The sequence below is a fragment of the Ammospiza caudacuta genome, chromosome 5 (genome assembly GCF_027887145.1).
Source record: "Ammospiza caudacuta isolate bAmmCau1 chromosome 5, bAmmCau1.pri, whole genome shotgun sequence".
Lineage (NCBI taxonomy): Eukaryota > Metazoa > Chordata > Aves > Passeriformes > Passerellidae > Ammospiza > Ammospiza caudacuta.
Genome location: NC_080597.1, coordinates 2,466,008 through 2,482,816, shown reverse-complemented (window position 1 = coordinate 2,482,816; position 16,809 = coordinate 2,466,008). Strand labels below are relative to the sequence as shown.

Below are 16,809 nucleotides of genomic sequence, written 5' to 3'. Positions count from 1 at the left end.
GCCTTTGCAGCCTGTCCATTTCTCAGTTTGATGGAACAGCTTCCACAATAAAATAATGATTTAATTATATGACGAGAGAAATTTCAGTCAATTACACCGCAGAAAAATCAAACATTACACTCACCAACAAGCCTGAAATCCTTATTGACACCATGTCTAATCACATCACTCACATTCCCCACACGCCATTCCCTTGAACAATTACCCATTTTATGTTCTTGCCCTTGAACAATTACTGAGTTTTTGAATCAAGCTCCCGATGTTATGTCGCTGGAACGTCCAAAAAGGCAGCACCACAGAATTTTCAGGCTCTCATAAGGCAGGGAAACAATGTTTTTTTCTTTTTTTTAATCTTGTAATTGTTGAATTGCCTTCTGTCCCCTGATATAATAGGAATAATGATCATGACCTTGGAGTGTAGAGACAATAAAGGTCTTGGCAATTGCTAAATGCTTTAGATTCTTCTCTTCATCTAGCTCCCATGAAAGCTACTAATTGCTTGGTAGAGTCTTTTACCAGGAAGTGCTTCTCAATTCTGTTTGTTAAAACATACAGAATAGTTTGTTAAAGGTGACTTCAGGAAAAAGCTCAGCTTTAGCACCTCCCAAAAACCATATTCAGAGCTTTGAGGAAAACTACCTAAACTTAGCTATTTTTTTTACCCTAAGCATTGATGTTGCCAGTGGCAGCAGGATCACTGCCTTCTCTTTTGGTGCTTTGACATTACAGAGCAGGCTGATGCAATGGTAGCAGAATTTTACCAAGAATTATGCTTTTGCAAAGATATTGTTTCCATCAGAATGGTCGTAGAGGTTTTTAAAACTGAGGTTAGCATACAATTTGGGTATAAACTATGTGAATGGCCCTGTGATATAATTAAGCTTGCACTTACCACACAATTTGTCAATTCAGACTCTCTGGGGTATTTGCTGAGATACAATGTTAAGGCACATAATTAAAACCCTGTTAACTTGGTGGCAGAAAATGGAATATTTATCCTGAGATTTGCTAATCATCAAGGACCTAAATTGAGAAACTTGTCTTTCTGACAACATGCCTAGGGTTTCATTGACCTGTGATGTTTCTGATTATTCACAGTAATTTATGTCAAAAGGTGAAGTAATGATAAAGACAAAATGAGAAAATCTATACTGACTGTGTAAAGAAACCCAACACTTTTTAAGCACCTTTAGTCTGCTTTCTGTCTCAAAGACAGAAATTATTTTATTTTGTCCATTTGTAGAAAAACAGTCCTCAGTGAGGGAAAGCAGTAGTGCAAATTCCTCTTAAGATTAATAATGTTTAGAGGTGTGGAACAGAATAGCTGCAGTGGTAGCAAGCAGTGAGAGGCTCTGTATATTCTGTATATACTCCCTCCAGTGTGTGGTTTATCTTAGCTGTGTTTTATCATGTTCTAACAGACATCTCTTGTTCTGGGCATTCACTCACAATAACAATCCCTGTGCAGTAGGAAAATGTAACCATTGCTGATTGTTTCAGTTCTGTTTTAGTGTGTAATCCATGACAGGAAACATTTTTATGTCATTCTGTCTTAAGTTTTTAAGCTGATGAGGGAAAAAACTTACAGGCAGCTCATCTCTGAGTTTTTTCTGCCTTGCTGTTTTAAGAAGTTATACCTCAGTGATGGAAGTTTCTTATTGAGGGTGGTTCTAAAAATAAATATTTTCAGAGGAAATTTAAAAAGGTTTTTCTAGTGGTTGTGCACTGTGGTTAAAGTACTGAGCACTTCCCATGCCAGCCATTTCCCTCTCTTTTCAAACCTCAGCAATGAAAGGGAAATGGGAACATGTCAAATACAAGAGCAGAGGAATATTTGGGACCTGTGTGGTACATAAAGGTGACACAAAAAGGAAATGGAATTCTGCTGTGTTTTATCCTTTTTTATGTCTAAAGGGCATCCAAACTGCTGCTTTATAGCAGAACATCTCAGCTCCTGTTTCCACTCACAGCTGAGCAGGCTCGGGGTGATTTCATTCACCCACAGACACCAGCATTGGTGTGTGCACACAAATGAAACCATCCAGGAGCTGCCTGGGCTTTCCATATCTGCACCCACCAAACCTCAGCACCACCCTCTGAATCTGCCCTTTGGACAAGGGTTCCCAGGGCTGACAATGTGTCTTTTCTAGAAAACCAATCACCAGTTTTGGCAGTGTTTTGCACAGCACTCAGTTTGTTGCTTTGCTGTTTTGCAGGCTCACATTTCCCTGTGGGAGTTGTACCACCCAGAACCAAATCCCCCACGCCAGAGTCCTCAACAATAGCATCCTATGTCACCTTGAGGAAGAACAAGAAGATAGATCTAAGAACGGTACTTCAAAATGACCTTTGAGTGTTGGTTGTGTTCATTTTTAAGTCTGGTAGTTACTTCAAAAGATTGAAGTTATTTTCACTGTCTTTACCAAAAAAAAAGAAAGAAAGATAGATCACTGTTATAGAAGCATTTATATACTAGGTTAAATTATACATGTTTAAATTTGGTAGTTACTCCAAAAGTTGAAGTTATTTTCAATATCTTTACAAAAAAAAAAAAAAAAGGAAAAGAAATAAAAATCACTGTTGTAGAAGCATTATATACTAGATGAAGCACTATATACGTAATTAATTTTACTAGTTGGATTCTTTTGGGGTTTTTTTTCTATGGGTCAGGATTGGAATTGAAAGCACTGGAGATGGTATTTTGTGTTTGGACTCAAATGTTGATTACTTATCTATATTACAGTCTTACAAGCTGTTGTTCTACAGCATTTTACTAATAAATTAGGAAATGTCTCCTTATTTGTCTCTACAAAGTCTTTTAAAGAAAAGCTATTTAATTAAGAAATGACACTTAAATTTTTTTTACTTTTAACTCAATAACCGATCACTTGTATCCAACAATGCAGACTTTTTCTGTCTAATTGCAAAATACCACTCAAACCCATAAAGAAAAAAAGTGAAGAAGGTGAAGAAGAAAACTAGCTACTACCTTAAAACTTTTACCTTAGCTTTATATATCTCATTATATTCTAAAACTTTAAACTCTAATTTTTCCACTATATGATACTACACGCTTCTATTTAAACTACACACTTATAAATCTCAGTTCTATCATTCAATCTAAGAAACTTTCTCTACAACCTCAAGTCAAATGCAGTGTTTTCTGAAAAGTCTATACCTAAAAGCACAAAAAGTCTAAAATTCAGAACATGCAAAATTCTGACAGAGAGTGCTCTAGAAGGAATGATAAAATGATAAATGATGTGCATGTTAAACTGCATGGAGACCCTCAAACTGGGCAAGAGCTGAGTGGGAAATGATAAATCTGCTGGAATTCAGGCTTGAGTTGAAAGCACATGAAGCATCTTTCAAACACTTGTATTTGACAATTTTAACAGCCCCTTTATAACAAACACAGGCTTTTATTTATTTCAGTTCTAAAACAATTTGGGAAATAGCTAAAGCAGCCAGAAAATAAGGATGTAGTCAGCAGTATGCAGGCAATGAGCCTGAAATTCAGATTGGACAGTTCTGTTGTCTCTGGGTTAAAGACCCACATGTACATGGAGTTCATGCGAAAGAGAGGAAAACTTTTGCCATAATTACAGCACAAATAGTAGAGGAGAAGTTGTGAGAAGAAAGGCAGAGGAGAGAGAAACTCCCAGGATGTTGACTGGAGAAAGAATACCACTTTTCATAATCAACTCAGGTCCTGTAAGGGCACTGAATGCAGCTGATTAGCCTGAAGTCATTTTTTGTCTGTCACAAAAAGTACAAATCTGCCTGAAAACTAGTGAATTTTAAGAAAAGATTAGGTAAATGGGTGTTACTTTGGGAAAAATATAATGCTTAGAATTACAGATTGTTAAGTGGTAGTAAATTCACTTTGTTTCAGCCTGCACTTGCAGTTAAATGATGCCCAACTGTAGTTTTTCTTGAAATAAAAAGGCAGAAATTACTGTTAGATCAACTGGTATAAATGTCCTGGATCATTAAATTTCAATTATGTTTCTGTCTCAGTCAAATATCTCGTGTTTGCCAGTTTTATAATGTCTGGTAAATTGTTTCAGCTTGAAAGGGTGGCTCAGAGAGCATCTACCCATTCTCCTGATGTTTATAGTTGGTGATGTTATAGTTCAGAAGAGCAAATTATTCCTTCCTTTTATTTTGCATTTCAGTGTTCATTTATTGTTAATTGGTATTTGTAGTGGGTTTTTTTCACAAACATAAGAGGTCTTTATTTGCCCACTATTTTTCTGCCCTTTAGTAAATCATTAGGTGATCTCTTCTGGTAAGTTACAGTCTGAAATTTTAGTTTTTAGTGAAACATATATATATAAATATATTTTTTCCTTCCATTTAAGGAAAGACCAAGGAGTGCAGTGGAGCAGCTGTGCCTTGCAGAAGGCTCAAGGCCTCGAATGACTGTGGAGGAGCAGATGGAAAGAATAAAGAGGCACCAACAAGCTTGTCTGAGAGAGAAGAGGAAAGGACTCAACATTATTGGTGTTTCAGAGCAGTCTCCCTCCCAGAGCTTGTCCTATGTCAGGGATAATCCTCTCAAACTGGCACAGGTGGGTGATCTAAAGGTTTGATGTGCCCAGTTAAAAACTGGACACACCTAATTGCACCTAATGGTAGAGGCCACTTCTTTGCCTTTTTGGGAAGCAAACACCTCAAATACACATTGATTGTGGATCAAATCCTCATTTGATTGTGCACTGTGATGTTTGGGAACAGGGCGGGTGTTTTGGTCAAATTCAGCAAACAAGGTGAAATTGCAAGGTTTGGGACTGAAAACAAGACCAGGGAGAAACCTGACTCTGTTGATGTTAAAATGAAGTCAATGCTGATTTTTCTACCTGTAATGTATTCAAACATCTGCAGCATTTTTAGGTAGGAATGTATATTTATGTTCAGAGCACCTAAGTGGTGTTCTTCTGCTGTGGTGTTTGAGCCCATTAATGTATTAAAATAGAACTCACACTTTTATTTTCACCATTCTTAAACTTGGTTATTTGCCTAAAAAGTTTATTCATGGGTAAAGGATGGGGAGAGGGGAGGAAGATACAATTGCTTGTCATCAACCAGGAAATATTATTCTGGATACATATCTAAAAAGCCCCCAAACAATCAAACAAAACCCAAAAAGCCAAACCAAACACAGATACAGGATAGCAGATGTTAGACAGCCTACTACCTTCTAGATACTTAAATTTAGGTTTCTTTTCCAGTAGCTTAAAGGAGTTGATTTTTGGTTTCTTTGGGTTTTTAATCTTCTGGAATACTTTTTTCTTCAGACCACATTGTTTACTGGCTTCTTTTTTTTATTAGTATTATTTGCTTTTCTGCTGGTGTGGAAATGCCTTCTTTATTTGTGTGTTTTGTAGGCATTTAAACATCTGATCTTCCAAAAGCACATTAAATATATTGCAGTGTCAGGAAATCAGGTATTTCCAAAGATGTTTCAGCTTCGCATTTTTGGTTGGTTTTTTCACCTATCTGTCACAGAGCTATTCAAAAGTTACTTTTTCTTCAAGAACTTTGCATCCACAGAAGACTGTGAATTCCATTTTAGCCTTTGCAATAGAGCATCTGTGTTTGGGTTGACATCAGGAATGCTACGTGTGAAGGGAGTAGGACACGTAGGAACTCCAAATATTTCTGTGATTAGCACTGCCTTTCTCTTGAAGAGGTCATGCCAAACAGAGAGAGCTGTGCAGATGTTTCTTTCAGTAGTTTTTACTGAAAAGGAAAGTTTAAGCTTTGCCTCTTCCCTGTGGTGTGGTTCCAAACCTCAGGGTGAGGGAGCTGCAGTCCTGTGTGTCACACCTGGGCAGCAGAGTGGGGCTGGAATCCAGAGTAATTCTGTTCATTGCACCGTGTTCCTCAGTCTCCTCTGTGAAATCAGGCCTCTGTGGATGATAATAAATTTATAGAGTAAGTGAGAAGATCTCTGAATTGAATATTTAGCTAACAGTCCACATTACAAAGTCACTTTTTCTACAATAACTTTAATTCTTCCAGAATGCTATTTGGCTAAAAGCCCCAGGATGAGGTATTATGCTGAGTAATAGCTTTTATTTCTAAAAGCATAGTTTTTATGTCTATTGATTTTTAGAAAAATGGTGCAATGGCATTAACTGCTGGAAGTCTCTTCGACTGTGGTTTGGTTATTTAAGAATTGGAGGGGGAAGAGGATTTTATTAATGGCCTGCTGTGTAATTTTGAAGTGATTACCATAATCCAAAAGGAAGTTGCTTCACAACTGCTGTTGGGACGAGCAGATGATAAGGGGAGCATACTTCAATTCAGGAGAGCAGAGACTGATTTATGAACTGACTTAGGTGGAATTTCCCCTTAATAGGGTGCATGTGTTAGATCACAGGAGTTCAGCCTCGAGATTTACTGCTTCCATGGCTCCTATTTTTCTCAGCTCCAGTTCTCAGATGAGCCTGCCTTCAGCTCTGCCAGTATCATGTTCGCAGTTCACAATCTTGAGTCACCCCTACCATCCTTCCTCAAAATTTCTATATCAACTTATTCTCTGCGCCATGGATTAATTTTTTCTTTAAGAAATAATTAATACTCTCTGCCATTATCAGATACTGTGTTGTCCTCTATTAAATCAGTTCACACCACAGGCTTGGAGGATACCCAAGATAATTGGAGCAAGTGCATGCAGGTGCACTGAGAATTTTGTGCTGAAAGTAGATTTTTATCGATTTTTGTTCTTAAACCGGAAAAAGCTATTTTATAAAAAGAGCAGCACTTATGATGCAAGTGAGAATGCTGCTGAGCTGATTTGTGACTGAGCTAATTATGAATGAAATTTAGAAGATCAGGGTGACATTGAAATGCTGGAAAGGAAGATGGGGCAGAAAATACAATAATCTTGCAGACAAAGAAATGTTAGGCTGAACTGTTTTGAAAGGTACAAAAATGAGAAAATTCCAAGTCCCTAATGATTTCCATTTTCTTTATTACAATCTATGCTTAAGGTTTTCCAAGTTTTTTTTTTTTTTTTTTTAATCAGTCAGATGGCAGCAGAAGGCTCAGAACTGTGATAACTTCTGTAACAGTATATCCATGTACCAATTTTATTCCTCAGAATCGGAGAAAGGATGATACAGTGTCTGGCAACATGAAGGAGTTCGAGAGCACCAGCAGAGAAAATAATGTGAAACAAAATAATGGAAGTCCTGGAGAAGAAATAGCACAATTCAAAAATTATGGAGATGCAGAACATAATTCAAGTTTTACTAAAGAGGTACAGAACTATTCCTTATTAAACTGTTCAATAACATAATTCACGTTTTGCTAAAGAGGGACAGAACTATTCCTTATTGAACTGTTTATCAGCTTATCTTGCAGTAACAAACTATTTTGACACACATACCAGAGGATGGGAAAGTTAGCCATTTCCTTTTGCTTGGAAGATAAGGACTTCCTATTGAAAATACAATATTCTCTAGAGAATCACAAAATTCAATGGGATCTGTCTATAGCTGAGACATGGAATTTTCTTGTATGTGGTCTTTAAATAATAATAATCATTGACATATTCATTGCTTAGGCTACCCCAGTGGAGTTTTTGACAGCCATTTAATGTCCCTGAATTTTTGTTTGGATGGCTATAATGCATCAAATGGTTTATAGAAAGCAGAATAAAGCTGACACAACAAATTACACATGGAACTAGGCAGTACCTGTACTTAGAGATATTTTTCACTGCTTTGATTTCTGCCCTGAAATAGTTTGAAACACACTTGGCAGGGAATTACCTTGGTGTCTCTGGTACTAAAGTTCCCTTAAGACTCAGCGAAACCAGACTGACTGTGAAGAATGGATTACTAGAGTTGCTTCTACATAATCATATCCTGTTTATAGTTTAATATTTTTTAAATTGTTGTGTACAGATTTTTTCTTCTTCTATACCCATATTCCTCAGTTAATGGTTTATTTAATTTAATTATTCTTTTGTTTTCCTGTTTTATATTTAGTTTATATATATATATATATATCTGATGGAGAATGGTATAAAATCAAATAACTATTTTCTATTGTTATCCATTGGAAAAACTTCCTTATTGAGAGACTTGCTTTGTTAAATATGCAAATATTTCAAAAGGAAAATTATGTAATACACTCAAATTGTTGATATGTAATCAGACCTTAAGGGCAGCATTCAGTCTTATCAACAAAATATTGCAGCATCTGGGATTTTTGTTGGCATCATGAAGAGAGGGATAGCATGGAAAAACAGGCAGGCTGCAATCCAAAGAGCTCAGAGGAGTTCTGGAAGTTATTAAGGCAAACCCTGCCCCTGGCCTCTGGTAGAAGTTTTAGGATAACTCTATTAACCTGCATGGTATTGATAAAAATTTCTTAAGTTATGTAATTCTGAGTTACTAAGTATACATGATGGCAAAATTTGTCTGTTAATAAAACTGTTTCCTGGTACTGTATTTCTTATCTGCCACTTAGTGTGTGTTACAGCTTTTTGTTTCATGGTTTCAATTTTTTTATAGCTGTCAAAAACTGATGATCTTTTATCAGATGCACATGTTGTATCTGACTCAAAAGAAGGGAGAAATGAAGAGAAAGCAGAAAAGAAAAATAAATTGGAAGAAACACATGATGGTGATATAAGGTAAAAATCAAACAAGATGTTCAGAGGCTATTTTAAACTTGCATGCTGTATTTATTAGCTGAATGGACCAAGCAATTGCCATAAATACTGAAAAGTTTATTTCTGTGGTTTTGAGAGGTATATATAGGGAAATCTAGTGAGAGGCTTGACTGCTGCAGGGGTTCAGTCAGAGTTGATGACTTGGAGGGTGAAGCAATGTTTATTTTCAAGTGTTGTCCCAGTTATAACCAGAATGCATTCATAATCCTTGTCTTGGCCTCCAAAATGTGTTTAATAATGTCAATTCAAGCCTTGTATCAATTTATTATTAGCCATGCTTCCATAGCATGCTCTTTAGTGCTGATTAATTTAGGAGCAAACTAAACATCTTACTCTACATCTCCTGCTTCATTTTTTCCCTCAGTGCTTTGCAGGGTTGCAGAATTAGAAGAATATTATGTCTTGGATATTTCTCTCTCACAATTCCTGGCTTTGGTGTAAGTTGCACTGCAGGTCCTAAGTGAGTTCTCACCTTAGGTCATGACTTTGTCACAGGGCCCTGCAGCAGTAGGAAACTGCAGGAGTGCAGAAAGGAAAGGAATTAAATCCCAGGTGCTTTTTTAAAAGTGTAACTACACAAAGTTAGAAGGATTTCAAAATGCCTGCTTAATTTATGCTACCCAGACTTGCAAGTTGCAGCTTTTTTTCTGTTAACAGGAGAAAATTAAATTATAGCTCCTGTACTTAGTGGTTAACACCTGAAATGAAGTTAGAGCAAGTTCTAAATGCTGTGCTTTTTTTAAGCAGCTTGCAGAGTGTCACCACAGTTGCAAACCACAAACCCAAAAGCAGCTCAGAAGAAAGTGAAATACTCAGTGTTCAAGAACAAGAAGGGATTGTGTCTTCATTTGAATTAGCAGCACAGTCTTCAAAAGGAAATCAGGCAGCAGCAGGTATGGAAAAGAGTTTGGGTGAAGCACAGCTTATCCAGTACATATGTAAAACTTCATTTCATTTTCATTGTGTCTTTTGATGCTCTGAAACCCTTGTGAATTGAAAATGCTGAGCTAGTCTACATGTGAAGTGTACAGTTTTATAATGCACAGAAAAATAGTTTCCCAGTGGGCAGCTACAGAAACTTCATTTTCCTGAGGTTTTAATATAGCTTTTATAGTTGCTAATTCAGGGATTTAAATAACTGTTGCCAGAAACTGAGTCATGCTGTAGTTGTTGGTTGGAGCAAATCTTTCCTTTTTCATCTCAGTCCTGGATATGTGTAGACTTTTTACCATTGCTCCCTGCTGCTGAGTGGCCTTAGATATGCCCAAAATTGTGGAATTACTGAGAGTTTCCAATGTTTTAAGCTAGCAAGTAAAAGACCGCAGTTTGGCCACGTTTTGAGTAAGAAAGATGAAAAAAACAGAAAACAGCACCTGACTGGTGCAATGACTGGTGGTGGACTATTCTGCAAGAAGAGAAGAGGGGAATAAAGCAAAACTGTGTGCAAAGAAGGAAAAAAAAGTTGGAATGAGTAGGGAAGGAGGAAGGGAGAAGATAGAATTCAAGACATTATTTGCTGATGGGAATGGTTAAGAAAGCCAAATGGTTCAACTTATGGATGTAAAAGGTGATCTGGACCTTTGTAGTGCAGTCAGCAATCCTTTCTGTGACTTGATAATCAAAACCAGAACTTGTCTGTGCATTTTGCACTGCTCAGCAGAATGAGAAGTTTTAGTTCATCTGAGCTGGGATATGAAGGTGGGTCTGGGCCTATCCCAACTACTTAAATTTCACTTTTTTTCCCCCTCTCTTTCTTGGCAACATAAAACATCAGCATTCCTGTGTTTGCTGTTCTGCTAGTTATTTCTAAGCCTGATTAAGGATCAGCTGTGCTGTCCCTTGAAGCTGTGCTTTTTGTGCTGACCAGATTTTAAGCCTTTACCTTGTGTAGCTTTCATTTATTTCTTATATTTGCTGTGGCTTGAAATGGTGCTTTTTTTCAAGCTGATCTTTATTATGGCTTCTGTAACTTGGACTCTTCTTTCTTTTGCTGTATGACTGGCAGTGAAAAGTTTGCCCTCCTCACCAGAATCGTCCTTGTCACCAGCTCCATCCACACAGACCCAGCTGACAGAGGGATCCCATTTCATGTGTGTATAGTTACAGACAAGTAGGTGCTTGCTTTCCCACCTCTCCTCTTCCTGATATTCTTCCAGGTTAATTGTGTGCTGGTATTTTTGGGAGAAACATCTGATATTCAGCAAGACAGGGTTACCTGCAGTGTTGAGTATAAATGAGCCAGAAAACAACTAAATTTGTGTATTGATTTCCTTGCAAGGAGTGCATTCTCTATCCAGCTACAAAGAGAAAGGGCTAATTGGTTTATCAGGCGTGTTCTTCACAGCTGGCAGGGTAAATAGCCTTGGAAATAACAGCCTGAGCTGCTCCAAACCAGGGAGTTGAGGCATGAGCATCACTGCACAGGTGCACATGAGTCTTGATGCTTCAGCCATGGGCAAAATGGGCAGCCAGAGCTCAGAGCTGGGGATGCCCAGGATGGAATGGGTAATGGCCTGAAGAAATCATGGCTTAAGACATAGAAACAACAATTATAAAACTTTATTTCCTTCTTTCTATAGAGAAAGCCCCACACAGCTGCTCTTTCCTGCCATAGTGGGTGATTGCTTCTAGGAATCAAGTTAGAAAGCATGAGTTAGGCTGGATCTACATTTTTCTACCTGTTCCTGCCATTTAATGAAGGGCAATGGAAATATAAAGTGTGTGTTTGGGCAAGTGTTTAACAAAATTAGTAGGATATCAGTGTCAATGCTTCAGCACTTTACCAGCATTTAAATCAATCCACATTTCTTTGTTGTCAGGAAGTGTTTAAATGAGCATTCTGCTAAAATAATGAGCTTTGCTTCAATGGCAATGTTAAATGTAATTTAAGAAAGCTTTAAAATCAAGAACATCTTAAAATTGAGACATCTTCAGTCATTTAGCATGAGGAGATCTGAAAATGTGGTTTTTTTAAACTTCCTGTCTCAGTCTCAATTGGCAAGGTTTCATTTTAGCAAAATTAGACTTATTAGTCATCACAGAGACCTTTCTAATACGAACTAAGGGCAAGAAACTATTTATACTCCTTAAAAAAAAAAAAGGAATATTATTAAAATATTTTCTGCTTTTGAGAAAGTGGAGAATGCCATTTTCACATTCTGTCCTGACACTGCTCCTGCCTTCCTGATGGATGTAGTCTACCATGATTAGATTTAGCTTGAATTTTTGTACTTTAATTCAAAATGTTGATTGCAGAACTATTGAAAAAAAAAGAGTGGGACTTTCCTTCTGGAAATACTGAATTGTGTTAATGCTTTTCATGTTCACTGTATAAATATATATTTATATATAGATGTAAATTATATATTTATAAATGTATATAAATATACTGTATAAATATACACACATTTATCATGCATCTCCTTTTTAAATATCACAAACATTCCCCCCATCCAGCTGAGTTTTGGGTCAGTAATGAAAGTGAAACTGCACTGCTGGATTCTGTCTGTAGGCACAGGGCACTGTCGGGAAGGGGGAGCAACCAGAAATCTGTCACCAATTGCATTAAGCTGCTCTCAGCTCAGAAGATCAGATCAGGAAATTCATTTCCTTTAGGATTTATGCTAAATAAAATAGAAAGGAATAGGAAAAGGCTTGCACCCCCTTGGTGAGGTGTATCCCCACAGCCAGTTCTGCAGGTGAAGCATTCCTGTGTTCAGGACAACTCTACTTCAAAAGCCTCTAAAGAAGCTTTAATTACTTTAATTTTCTGACAGAATGGTCCATCTGGAATGGCACTTGTCAATCTGATTCCCTGATGGAGGAAGGATCCCAGAACTTCAGCCACATCCCCTGTGGCTCTTCAGTGTTCGGGTTGAGCTGGGGAAAGCCCTTAGCTGGGTGCACCTGCATTCCACAGGGCTGCACCTGATGCCTCTCTTGGTTGTTTCCTTGGACTTCCAAAGCAAATTTGTGCCATGAGCTGGGTTTAGCATACAGAGGAGATGGATGGAGCACAGTGCTTACTGCCCTCTACCTCCTGGGGCTGTGGTTCCAATATTCCAGTGCTTTGCTGAAGGCTTCTGGCACATCTTTTAGCACACAGGAATTCAGCATCCCTCATTTTCGAGAAGTCTTAAGTGGCAAAGGGAACTTCAAGGCTGTAGGGTCAGCCCTGGTCATATGCAACCAAATTTTTCAGGCAACATCTGGAAAATGTATAGTGGATTTCAGGGAATGAAGAGGTAATACTTGTGTTTGGCTTTTACAGTCAATTAGAAAAATGATGCTCTTGGCACAATGCCAGGGGAATTTGCCATAGGAAATTGGTGGCACAGGATACTGTAGGACTAAGGAGGAACCCCTTAACACAAGGCTCCTTTTTTGTCACTGCCCTTATTCTGCAGAGACAAATCTCTGTGTGTACCACCAGCCCTGTTAGATTTTAAGCATTGCATTTGCACTGAGTAATGGGGGAATAATGAAATTTCATACAGCACCTGGGTTCAAAGCTCAGGAACATTTTTACCAATGAACTGTTAAAAGTTATTTATAGAAGTCCTTGCAGCAATTACCCAAATACAGCAAGCTCTGGGTAGAGCATTTGAAAAACACTTCCAGTGCAGTGTAGCAGCTCAATAATTCTGCATCCCCTTCCAAAATCCAAAATGTGCCTTGCATTTCTAAGGCTAGTTAGGATCTTTGCTGGTATTGCTGGTTCTAGATGAAGAGCATTTGAAGGTGACCATGAGTAACAGGATAATGCTCTTTCATTCAAAGTGGTGTAAATTTGAAAAAAAAACCTTGGCTTTGCTTCTTTCTATTGAAATATCTTGACAGCAGTACCATTCATCAGGAAAACAGATTTTGGAAACAACTGATTTCTAAGATATTTTATTATGTTCTACACCTGCATTGCTAGGTTGAGGTCAGGAGTTCTTTGCTGTGTTTAATCCCCTGAGTTCTTTAGATGATCTTGTGTTGCTAAAATAAAGTAACTTCATCTGTGTCTGTCTTGCAGCACTAATGGCTTCTGTTGAAACAATTCATGCCGGAGATGTATGGACCTGACCTATGAAAATATGAGAAGATATTGTACAGTATATTTTAAGTCTATGAAATTCATAGTTCTGATGCTTTTGGCCACAGAGCATCATTTTATCACTTCCTGGAAAATGTTTATTCCAAGAGAGCTTTAAATGGCCCACGTGTACACTCAGCAACCTTCAGATTGTTCTCCTGATACCAGCTTGCTGCTATGATTTCTGTGCACATAAAACAAAGGCTCTTTTTCATGTGCAGCCTACAGTCAGAACTTTATTTGCTATTCTTCAGAATTTAATGTTCTTTTAATGATGGATCATATAAGTTTACTTTTTTCCTTCTTTTAGATGCATAACTCGGTTAATTTTACATATCACCACTAAACCTTGTTTTACACTTTTTCAGCATTACAATTTATTGTTTTAACAATTTATTTGTAAAATTTTTATATATATATACATATAGATATATTTAAAATGTGCCATTTTTATTATTGCTTAGTAAGAGATGTCCTGTTTCTGCTGTAATGATTTCTTGGTCAGGTTGCAATGTCAGCAGTTACTGCCACACTTCTGTCAACATAGACATTAATGTTAGTGGTTCCTTTCTCTTGACTAAAATGGAGTGTAGGTATTTTGAGGTACTGGGCTTTTCCTTGATGGGGTTGGGGTGTGTACAGCAATAAGCAGGTTTTCAATCCAGTACTTAGTTTGTGTACAAATGTAATTATGTTCATTGTGTATATATTATACAATGAGCACATATGATGTAAGTATGAGAAGCCACTTATTATTGTTCAAATACGAATGTTCATATCCCATTTCTTTTATATCATATTAAATAAATGTTGATGTTCTTAAGGACTTGTATGGTTAGTATTTCTTCCAGCAAGCAGATGTCACACTGTGTTCCACCTTTTGATGTGGGGAATGCAACAATTCCTACCCCACTGGCAACATCACCTGTCAAGCAGAGTAGCAGTGACAGACTCTTAAGAGATCCCAGTCTTCCTCTTCAGGAAAGAATTAAGGCTGCAACACAGAACAAAACAGACAACCTGAGACTGAGATGCAAGAAATACAGGTTCAGCTCCTGGCTCTCCCAGACCTGTGTTGTGGTACTGGAACAATCACTTAGTCATTCTGCTCCTGCGTTCCCTGCCTGTTTACACGGGAGGTAATAGCCTGTCTTAGTGGGGTGTGGTGAGCAGTAATTCAATATTTGCAAACGCTGATTGCCAAGTTCACTGGGGTTAAGGAGAGAAGTGTGATGATTCCTGGAGGCTTTGGCATCTGCACAGCATCTTGCAGAAACTGCAAGAAAACCTGAAATAATCTGTCACAGTGTTGTCACACTACAGATGTTACCAGCTTCGCTGTTCCGTCTCGCACAGCTGCCTGAATTTGCCTGAGACAAAAGAGGGTTAGAAAAGAACTAAGAAAACAAAAATATTTCAGGGAAAGCTTTTGAATCTTGGGCTCTAAAGCTAAGGAATCTTTGCAGGTTCAGGCAGCTGCTGTGTGCTTCAGTGCATATGTGTGCCATAAGTGGTAAGGCAAGTTTCACAGGAAGGCAGCTGCCAGCTCCTGTTGTGCTTTTTTCTTATCACACAAATCATATCCTGATCAAGTTCATATTGCTATTCTAGAAGTTTAAGAATTCATTGTGCTTTTCCATAGAGGAATGCCTGATACTGCCTCACAGTTTGATATTACTTTACCATTACCCCTCTCCCCAAGAAGGAGTTTGTGTGTGTTGGATTCTTCTGGCACTCCCAGCTCTGCTCCCTGTTCTTCCTGGTGCTCTTTTCCGCAAAGATGCAGAGTATGTTGTCTGGCTACCTGTTGTTCTGCCATTTTCTGTGAAAAGTTAAAAAGTAGAAATTTTTTTGCTGAATTCAGCAGCAGAGCCTGGAGGGGTCACAGTGGAAGAGGTGGCTGAAGGAAGGATGAATGATGAATGCAGACAGGCAGCATGGAGCTGAAAAGTTACCACATCACCCTCTTTTTATGGAACAGCAGCCCCAAAGTAGTGCATCATTCCATCCAAAAGACAGCAAGGAAGAGGAATGTGATTTTATTGCACAACCAACCAAAGCTTAAGTGTTCAGTGGAACACCTGAGGCAAAGCAGATGGGACACACCCTGTTCTCTCCCTAACCCTCCTAGACAGAGCTCTTTGCTGTCAAGTTTTGCAATCTCTTTCTGCCCTTGCTGCCAAGAAAAGAATTGCAACCAATAAAGGAAAGAATGACTAAGTGATTTTTGGACATTTATAGATGTTGCCTGTGTCTAAAGCAGTTTTTGGTTTGGTATATCTGCAAGGAACATGCAGTTTATAATGGAGCTGGGCAAGTTGGGGAAATAAGCAAATTTTGCTGATGGAACTGTTGGCAAAGACAGCAGAGGTGGATGATGCAGGAATGTAGTAATGATCTTAGACTATAATTTCACTTCCTGTGGGCACTTGCTGCAAAGACTTGGAGTTTCATTGGGTGCTCTATTTTTTGTCTTATGGAAAAAAAAATAATAAGTGTATGGCTTTGTGTTATCACAGAGCATTTACTGTTTCTTACCTCATCAGAATAACTCATCCCAGTGATCATATTCCTAAGATATAGAAATATCAGAATACTGATATGTTCAGCCTTCAAACATCTATTTTATGTTTGTATCTAGGATATTTTTATATTTCTGACTGATTGCTTTATTGGCTATTGCACTGACACTTGTATATATGGAACGTGCTTTTTTTTCAAAAGCAAGAGTCCTTAGGAATAATGCAACACATTCTCTACAGATGTTCATGCTTTTCAGAACCAATTACATCTATTTTTGTCTTTTGTTCACCATTTGCATTGTTCCAAGGCTACTAGAGAATGTGAACCTTTAAAGTCCCTTAATAAAGTGACATTACTCAAAAAGTTATAGTTGGTGTCTTGGCAGTTTTTGTATGTTGTGGACTGGCTCAAAGGGAAAGACCTCACCAGGCAGCTGAAACCCAGACCTTGTTTATGTTATCACTGAGGTGGAAAAAGTAGTTCTCAGTTCACATTTCCTCAGAAATATGCATCA

General features: G+C 37.9%; 1 protein-coding gene across 6 annotated transcripts in view; it reads left to right on the top strand.

The window, feature by feature from the left end:
* Positions 1–16,596, top strand: part of PLEKHA5 (pleckstrin homology domain containing A5) — a 156,726-nt gene extending 140,130 nt beyond the window's left edge. For 4 of the 6 annotated variants that reach the window (XM_058806052.1, XM_058806059.1, XM_058806055.1 and 1 more), the window contains 7 exons: positions 2,217–2,332; positions 4,365–4,574; positions 7,112–7,270; positions 8,532–8,653; positions 9,440–9,585; positions 10,698–10,802; positions 13,713–16,596. In XM_058806052.1, coding sequence (XP_058662035.1) covers positions 2,217–2,332; positions 4,365–4,574; positions 7,112–7,270; positions 8,532–8,653; positions 9,440–9,585; positions 10,698–10,792 — 848 coding nt within the window. In that variant the 3' untranslated portion in view covers positions 10,793–10,802; positions 13,713–16,596. The remainder of the gene's footprint in view (positions 1–2,216; positions 2,333–4,364; positions 4,575–7,111; positions 7,271–8,531; positions 8,654–9,439; positions 9,586–10,697; positions 10,803–13,712) is intronic. The other 2 variants (XR_009274805.1, XM_058806053.1) reach the window with 2 other exon arrangements.
* The last annotated feature ends 213 nt before the right edge of the window (positions 16,597–16,809 follow it).